Below are 8,935 nucleotides of genomic sequence, written 5' to 3'. Positions count from 1 at the left end.
GGGGGGGGGGGGGGGCGGTGCCCAGGCTCCAGTCCCCAGTCCCCAAGGCTTTCCCTCTGCCCCTCCTGGGCGCCAGGGGCCCCCACCCCCAGTCCCTCCCAGCCCTCCAGCTCGCTCTGCCCAGGTCCCTCTCCCCACAGCCCCCTATGAGGACCGGGTTACCTTCTCAAACACTGGCATCACCTTCCACTCCGTGACCCGGAAGGACACAGGGACATACACCTGCATGGTTTCGGATGAAGGCGGCACCGCCTATGGGGAGGTCAGCGTCCAGCTCACTGTGCTTGGTACGTGTCTTCCGGGTGGGCTCTGTGGTGCTGCCCGAGGGGGCAAATGCCTGCAAGGGCGCAGCTGGAGCTGGTGGCTAGGGTGTCACTCTCGCCAGCCGCTTCACTCCCAGCAGCCCTTGCTGCCCTGTGACCAGCATCTGCTGTTCCCTCCAGTGCCTCCGTCTAAGCCCACGGTGAACATCCCCTCCTCTGCCACCATCGGGAGCCGGGCAGTGCTGACCTGCTTGGAGACGGACGGCTCCCCGCCTTCTCAGTACACCTGGTACCGGGACGGGGTCCCGATGCCTCTGGAGCCCAAGAGCAGCCGTGCTTTCAGCAACTCTTCCTACAGCCTGAACCCCAAGACAGGGGAGCTGGTAGGGAGGGGGAGGCGGGGAGGGTGGAGGCCGGTCGGTGTAGAGGCCCTGAGGGGAAGGAAGGACAAGCAGCAAGGTGAACTGGGCATCAGGGCCACAGAACCTCAAAGGTAGGTGCTTGGCTCCCTCGAGGGGACACGATGTGTTTTCTGCCCCCAGGTCTTCGATCCCGTCTCGGCCTCTGATACAGGAGAGTACTCCTGCGAGGCCCAGAATGGGTACGGGACGGCCATGATGTCCGATGCGGCGCGCATGGAGGCAGGTGAGTGTGGTGGGCCCTGTGGGCGCGGCAGGGCTGGCGCTCCGCCCTGGGTGGGGCCACCTTTTATGCTGGTGCGGAGGGTGTCGCCCGTGCTGTTAATGAGCATCCCCTCGTCTGTGTCTTACAGTGGAGCTGAATGTGGGTGGCATTGTGGCAGCCGTCCTAGTAACACTCATTCTCCTTGGGTTCCTGATTTTCGGCATCTGGTTCGCCCACCGCCGCGGCTACTTTGACAGTAAGGCCTTGCCCTCAGAGGGCTTCCTTGGTCCCGCCCCGGGTTCCGGGCGCAGTTCCCGGCCATGGTGTGAGTGCCCTCCTGACATGGAGCGTGGGTGCACAGGGCTCTTCTCCACAGGAGCCCCCACTGCTTGCCCCTGGGGCTGCGTGCCAGGTCCCACCTTCTGCGCCGTGCTGCTCTGGTGACACTCTTGGTCCCCCTTCTTCTCTTTCAGGGATGAAGAAAGGGTGAGTGCGGTGCGGTGCTGGGGTCGCCGAGCTTGAGATGCATGTGGTTTGAAGCTTCCGTGGGCCCCAGGGAAGGGGTGGGAGGTGGAGGCTGCGGGCTGCTAGGAAACGCATTTGATTTCTCCCTGCTCTCTGTGGCCACGTGCTGCCCCTTCTCCCTCCACGTGCCCACACCCCTCACCAAGACCCCGTGGTTCTGGGAAGTTCTCAGTTCTGACCTCCAAGGCTGGCCAGCAGAGCTGAGGCAGAGGGGCCTGGGGTCTGCCTGCCTCCACCCTCTTCTGGTTTGTCCACAGCACCGAGAGTAAGAAGGTCATTTACAGCCAGCCCTCCGCTCGGAGTGAAGTGAGTGTGCTGGGTGGGGCCGGGAGTGAGGGACTGCCAGCCTGCGATGGAGTGTTTGGGGAGTTCTGAGCTTGTGTTTCCCTTCCCCAGGGGGAATTCAGACAGACCTCCTCATTCCTGGTGTGATGGTGTGACCCTGGTCCTCCTGAGCCGGCCTTACTCAGGTGCTACTGGACTCTGGCCCCAGATGCTGTGGTTCCACAGGATGTCGTGTTTGTCTTCTGGCCCACAGGGGTCCCCTTTTCCTTTGTTGGGACTTGTTTTTAATACTGTCGGCCAGGAGCCCCCCTCCCCCGACCCTCCGTGTCTTCTTCCTTGCCCGGTGCTGCCAGGGGGCAAGCACTCCTCTGTCCCAGCGGGGAACCATGCAGGAGTCTTGGCTGTGCCCACTGACTTCCTTTTCCTCAGGAGCGGAGGGGCACGCGCCTCCTGGCATGCAGCTGCCCTTGAAAGGAACCTTGAGCCTGAAGCCTCGGCTCTTTCCTGCAGTACCGAGGACCGGTGGTTCTGCTTCCATTCCGATTCTGCCTTCCCTCGGGAAGTGCCCGTACCCATGCCCCTGGGGTCCTCCTGCAGTGTCCTGCACACAGGCAGAGTGACACCACCTTCTCTGTAGGAGAAAGGGGACCTTTGGTTGTGGGCAGTTTCGGTGGATGAGAGGCATGGGGTTTCCGAGCTGGAGCTGCGTGTGTGGTCTGAGCTCTGGGCCGACGTTGAGTGTGTACTGGGGGCTTCCTGGCTCTTGGGTGTGATTGTGTTTGTGTGTGTTTGTGTAGCTGGAAATAACAACGTGGTTGGTCCAAGGTTCTCGTTGTGCCTGGGGGAGGGAGGTTCTCGATCTCACGCTTTGTGCAAACAGGGAAGTGCCTAGAGCCCTGCCTCCCAGAAACCTGGGCAGGCCCCGCTGTCTGTCCCACTGCTTCCTGGTTCCTGTGTCAAGGTGGAGCTTTCTTCTGGACCTCAGCCCAGAGCCCTCTGTTGGCGCCTGTGCGCAGGGCTCGGGGCCCATCAACCCGCCCTCCACCCCACCAGCCCGACACGTGGACGCTTCCTGAGGCTGCAGGGAAAGTGCCCCCAGCCCTCTCGGCAGGAGGGGGTCTCCGCCGTAGGGAGAGCAGCGACTTCGGCAGAAGCTCACAGTGGCCCCTCCTCCTCTGTGTAGTGGGGCCGCCATTCAAAGAAAGCGTCCCTCGGAACAGGTTCCGTCGGCTGTGTGCATGCACGGGTTTGCACGCCTCCTCGCACTCCGACCCGTCCTCACCCCGAAGTTCCCGTGTCCCCACCGGCGGGGCCCTGGTCCATCAATTAACCGGCAGATACGGGCTTTTCCAGCGTCCACGTTGCGCCTTCACCTCGGGAGGGTGCTTTGCAGCCTGACCTGGGAACCCTGGCAGAACTGAGCTTTCGGTCCAGGACCCAAAAGGAACAACATAAACCAAGTCAGACCCTCAGGGAAGGGTGACACACCAATCAGAAAAAAAATCCACATGGAAATGAAATCTAGACAATAAAAGTAGAGATTATGAGACTGTTCTGGGAGAATGTGATGGGTAAAGTGTGATTCAGAACTGTTATGCTGGGAGAAGGGTCGGGGGAGAGAGAGGCCACGGGGACCAGAGGCGATTCACTGCTGTGACTTGGCCACTCGGTCACTTGTGGCCACTCGGTCACTTGTGGTCACTCGGTCACTTGGCAGGTTCCCTGCAGCAGCCACGTAGCCTCCCTGGGCAGCTGCTCTCTGCGGGAGACCGTGTCTGCCTTCACTGTAGAGCGTCAAAGCTGAATGTTTGTAATAAATATTTTTCACATTGAGTTTGTTTAAGGCCTGAAGTTCTACATTTAAAGTCCTTAAAGTCTACAATGTGGACTCTCAGAGTCCCTTGTCCCTTCAGAGTCCTCCTGTTAGTCTTACAGAGTCTCAAAGTGGAGGGAGGCTTCCTCCAAGGCTTGGTGACTGCACCTCACTGACGCCCTTGGCCTGTGCTCCCGGGAATGACTGAAATGGGCGTGCCCCCCAGTGACGGGGCACAGGCAGGGGCCATGTCCTGCAGCTCGGTGACTTGCAACAGGGACCCATGTTGGACACCAGAGATGCAGCGTTTGAGTGCTGAGGGTGTTATTTATTGGCCTGTTGGAAAGGCCGACAGATCAAGGCCAGGAGAGCACGGGGTGGGGGTGGGGGGGCTGGTCCATTTCTCAGTGAGGGAACAGTATGTTCTGTGCAGTGTGGTGAGAGCTTGAAGGGACTTTTACAAGTACAAATTCCATTTAAAGATGTCTTTCCCTGGCTGGTGTAGCTCAGTGGCTTGTGTACTGGCCCCTAAACCAGAGGTTGACCCATTGGATTCCCAGTCAGGACACAGGCCTGGGTTGTGGGCCAGGTCCCCAGTCGGGGGGTACACAAGAGGCAACTACAGAGTGATGTTTCTGTCCCTTTCTCCTTCTCCCTCTCTAGAAATAAAAATCTTAAAAAAAGAGAGAGATGTCAAATTCTCTAGCTCCTCCAATTTAGTGTCTGTTCTTTGGTCCCAAATGTGAGACTAACATGAAATGACACGTGGGTAACTTGCTGAGTGGTCTCGCTGTCCCTGTGTCACAGGTGGGAGACGGCCCAGGGATGAGCAGGACCTTTTCCGAGTTCCTGCAACCAGTCTGGGCAGGTGGTGGATCTGGGGTTCGAGACAGCTGGGGTGGGGTGGTGCGGCTGCCCTGCTCAGGGGCCCTGAAAGCAAAAGATGGGAGTAGAGAGAAATAAGTTAACTTCTCCATACAGTTGGGAATTTGGGTATCAGGAGGCACTGGAAGAAATGGTGTGGCGGGGGTTTCACCTGAACCATAGTCTCGTTTGCGTCCCAACGTGGTTCACAGGACGGAAATGAGCCCTGGATGAAGTGGGGGCGGCCTGTGAGTGCCACCTTCTGGGATGGAGGTTAAACTTCACTGCTTGTGCTAGTGACTTGGATGACATAAAGTAAAGGCAGCAGGAGGTAGAAGGAACAGAAACCATTGGCTTGGAAAACGGGACTTGGAGATCTCAGTGGGTGGGGACCATCAGCCCACCTCTGAGGCACTCTGCACTGCCCTGCAGCCTGTAACAAGCCCTGTTTCCGGGCCTCTGAGGTGACGCTGCACAGCTGGATCGCACACAGAGGAAGTGGTCTGGGTGGTGACGGGACTGAGAACTGTCCGGCGGGGACTTTTACAAGAATCAGTGTCAACTCTCAGAATCGAAGACCTGGGCGAGACAAAGGCACAGTGCAGTCCCGGTGTTGGGAGGCCAGTGCAGTGATGGCCCCGAGGGAGACCACTGGGACGAGGGACAGGAGGATGGCCCCGAGACTCGACCACTGGATGAGTCTCCAGTCTCCACAGGAGACTTCACAGTTCAGAGCTGGAAGGGGGGTGTCGTGTAGTGGGGAGAATGCTGTTTTGGGGCAGATCTTGTTTCACTCTGGCCTTTTTTGTGCCATTGGTGAAGTCCTCCCAGTCTCAGTTTGTCACGTAAAAATCACGGGCACTACCCACTCTTCGAAGCAAATTCAGAAGCCAATCGGGCGAGATCTGGGAAGCGCTCTACCAGAAACTGCTCACATCGTAACCCCTGTCCGAGCTTACTCTCAGACTGGGTATCTTCGTCCAGGAGTTTGTAAACTTGCAGTGAGTGGCTAGGGAATTTCTTGACTATTACAAAAGTGTAGTTAACCGAAAAGTGCCGTGAAAAACGTACACGACCCGATGTTCACATCTCAGTAAAACCCGCTGGGGAGCGAAGCCCTTGCTCACTTGTTGGAAGGCATCAAGTGGCCGTGTTTCCGGTGTCACCAGCCATCCGTGCCGGTCTGTGGCCCGCTGGTTGCCATCACCACACACCTGCCACCAGGTTCACAGAGGGGCCAGATCTCCCTGACACTCCTCAGACACGTGTGTCCTCACTTCACTTCAACAACTTCTTGTTTGTAAATGTTTTCTCAACTAAGGAGGGCGGGCTCTGCCCCTGGTGTCTACTGGGCGAGCCAGACACTGCCAGGAAATTCACGCTTTTAGACGCTGGAGACCCTGTGTCCAGCCTCACAGCTGTACAAGAGCGAGTGTGGCTGCGTTTCTGTCAGACTGTGTGTGTGGACACGTGTGTGAATGGCGCCATCGCCACATGTCTTCAAATAATGTACTGGATTTCCCCCCAATCATTTAAAAATGGAAGAACCACTCCTAGATCCCAGGCTGCACAAAAACAGGCCGTGGCCCGGAAATCGGCACATTGTTCATGGTTGAAGTTGGAAGAAATCGCTTGCAGTGGCGGCCGCACTGCAGTGTGCGGGGTGCAGCATCGACGTGCTCGGCTGGAGCCGCCCCAGTAAACTCAATCAAGAAAAGGAAAGCAGGAAACCTCGTTTGTTTTTGAACCTGACTTTAATTCCTTTGATCCAGGCCTTATGCCTGCCTGGGGAGAAAGGAACTCAGGACCCTGTGGGTGGGGGCAGCTGGACGAGGGTGATGAGGGTGAGGGCTGGGTCGCCTGGGCCAGAAGGGAGGAGGGAGCGGATGGTTAACGAGGATGTCTCTGGAGAGCGATGAGGAGAGGGAGTAAGGGCTGTGGAGATCCACCCCCCAGGGAGGCCCTTTAGAGCGACAGGGAAATCCAGTCTCTGCCTCTAGTTCATTCTGCGTGGACTCTTAAATTGTGGGAAGCGGTAACAAAGTAGTTTTCAGCGCTCTGTTTATTGCTTCTTAGCCGATGTCACCAGTGCCCTGGAGGGTGGGAAGCTTGTGTTCGTCGTACTTGCCCAGTGCCTGTCTGCTCTTCAGTGAGTGGTGAGTGAGTGAGGGTCCAGCCCAGACCCGTGTAAATCAGAGTCAGTGAGGAGCAGACACGTCCCCCATCACCGGCGTTTTCACTCTCTGTCGCTTGTGTGCAAGCGGACGGCAGAGGAAGCAGGGACAGAGGACCCCAGGCCCTGGAGTTGTCATTGTTGCTGCCACGATGTTTGGTGCAGCTGGGGGAGCCAGTGCCAACGGCCACAGGCCCAGAAGGGAACGACGAGGGTAAAGGCAGCCAGGCCCCGGCGTTGGAGCTCTTCCTGCTTCAGTCCCGCTCACAGCTTAGCGTGGCCACAAAGGACCGTATCGAAACCTTCCCCAGGGACACATCACCTGTGACAAAAATGTGCCGCTCTGGCATATGGATTCTTTAAAATTAAAGTTACTTAAGAAAGAGCCAGGGCAAGAAGGACACTCTGTCCTCTGTCCCCCTTAAAGCAGGAAACAAACCCGCCCAGTGAGAGCACCGTCCTCGAAAGGGGAAGCAGAGAGACGAGTTTTTCACCAGAGACGGGAAGTCGGGATAGAAACGAGCCTCGTTACTTCTCTGCTAATGTGCTGCCCCAAGCGCAAAATGGTTTGTCTTGTCAGTTCTTAACAAGTTTATTGTCTATTTGTCTAAAAGGTATGAAAACGCCTGCTTTGGTCACTTTGGGGAGTCTCGTAGTTCTATGAGCTCGCGTCTGTGTGAGATTTAAATTGTTTTCTGTTTATGTTACTAGACCACAATTTCCTTGGCTGCCTGCCTCGAAGCCTGGTGGACCGTGAGCAGCAGTTCCCAGCCAGGAGACCATTTTTATTTATTAGTTGAGGAAATGGCACCACGCCCGGAGTCACAGGCGCATCTGTACTCAAAGACCTGGCTCCCCGATGGCTTTTAGGGAACGAGTCAGGTTGGGGAAAGGTCACTAATCATGGTGGCCAAAGGAGTTGGGGCTGGGACTGCAGTGCTTGGTTAGGGTGGGGTAGGGATGGGTGGGAACTGTCGGGTCCTGCTGTCTGCCACGGCGGCCGGCGTGGCTCTGTCTGGTTTCAAGAGGAGGTTGCCCCTCCCTGGAGGGGTCTGCGTTCATGGGCCTGGGCCGAGACACAGCTGAGGTCAGGGTGTCACCGTCAGCCTTACCTGAAACTCTGTCTCTGTGGTCAGCGGACCTGAGGCTTTGTTCTTAAGACAGTTTGATGCTGAGCAGAATCTGGTGTCCCAGGGGCTTAATGATGAAGGAAGAGGGCTGATGGACAGGAAGGAGAAAGGCCCCGGTTAGAGAGATGGAGTTTCTGCACGGTTACATTTGTCTGTCTTATGTCGGTTCAGGGATTAGATTGGCTGCAGCACCTGGAAGTGTATACGAAGAGGTTTTTCTCTCCGCAGCTTGCACACACGGCCCTGGAGTGACTGCGTGTGTGGCAGAGGAAGAAAAAGTTGCCTTGGGCTCCACAAACTGGTATGCCCAAGTGGCATATTTAGGGGTGACATATCCTGTCACCCCTCAGTGTCTATTTTTGGAAGGGAGTAGCCCACGAAGCGCCAAGGTGGCCTCTGTGAAGATGTTCAGGCTGAGAAGGGCTGGTGCGGCCATGAGTGCAGGTCTGGCTGCCTTTGGCCGTTGCGAAAGCCCAACTCGAGAGGCAGGTGCTGATGGGAGAGGGTTCTTTCAGGTGCTGGCCACCAGGAAGACGGGGGACTCACGTCTCAGAGCCCGTCTCCCCCTCAGCACAGGCAGACGTTTTACCAGGATGGAGAGGGGACAGAACAAAGAGATCCAGGGTGGGGTTTGCAAAGTTCTCCACGCCGACGAGAACAGTCCTTTCTGCCGAGGCCGGTGACAGTCCAGTGTGCGTCACCCCGGCGTAGTCCACCCTGGCTGCACAGTTGAAGGCCAGCAAGTCTCCCAGAGCCAGGATGCCAGAAGGTCGGGTCTGTCCTTTTTGAAGTTACTTTCTAGCGTTCTTATACCAACAGGCTGTGCGTCTACCGGCTACGTGTCAGAGCCGGCACTTGCAGAAACAGTGTGAAAAGGACGGTGGGTGGGCTACAGTTTTCCACGCTTGCAGCACGGATGGTGGGTAAAGCCATCACGGGGACTTTTTTAAAAGAAGGTGTCAGAAGATGAGCACTGTGCAGAGTTGGAGGCAACAGATTTGGGTGAGAAGCCAGGCTCTGTTTTCCTGGATGGAGCCACAGGTTTAGGAGCCAGGAGCTCAAGTGACTGGAAATGTTCTGTAGGAAGTGCCCACTGGGTTGGAGGGCAGGTTGCACAGTATTTTCACAGACATCGACCAGGGGCTCTCGTTGACGCTGTGGATCACGCTAAGTGCTTTGGATGGGACGCAGTTAGTCCTCACCCCCAAGAGGAAGGGGTCCGGTATCATCCCTGGTTTCAGAGGAGGAAAGAGGCACA

The 8,935-nt window shown here is 57.0% G+C and overlaps 1 protein-coding gene across 1 annotated transcript in view; it reads left to right on the top strand.

The window, feature by feature from the left end:
• The window catches only part of F11R (F11 receptor), a 24,265-nt gene extending 20,735 nt beyond the window's left edge, over window positions 1-3,530 (top strand). The window contains exons 4-10 of the mRNA XM_037034986.1: window positions 141-287; window positions 444-646; window positions 806-908; window positions 1,036-1,143; window positions 1,361-1,373; window positions 1,670-1,718; window positions 1,809-3,530. Of these exons, the coding sequence (XP_036890881.1) occupies window positions 141-287; window positions 444-646; window positions 806-908; window positions 1,036-1,143; window positions 1,361-1,373; window positions 1,670-1,718; window positions 1,809-1,844 (659 nt within the window). The 3' untranslated portion in view covers window positions 1,845-3,530. The remainder of the gene's footprint in view (window positions 1-140; window positions 288-443; window positions 647-805; window positions 909-1,035; window positions 1,144-1,360; window positions 1,374-1,669; window positions 1,719-1,808) is intronic.
• The last annotated feature ends 5,405 nt before the right edge of the window (window positions 3,531-8,935 follow it).

Source organism: Sturnira hondurensis, unplaced genomic scaffold (assembly GCF_014824575.4).
Source record: "Sturnira hondurensis isolate 20B ecotype Veracruz unplaced genomic scaffold, ASM1482457v3 Scaffold0022215, whole genome shotgun sequence".
NCBI classification, from domain to species: domain Eukaryota; kingdom Metazoa; phylum Chordata; class Mammalia; order Chiroptera; family Phyllostomidae; genus Sturnira; species Sturnira hondurensis.
The sequence above is the reverse complement of the archived record's forward strand: the minus strand, read 5'-3'. Positions and strand labels throughout refer to the sequence as shown.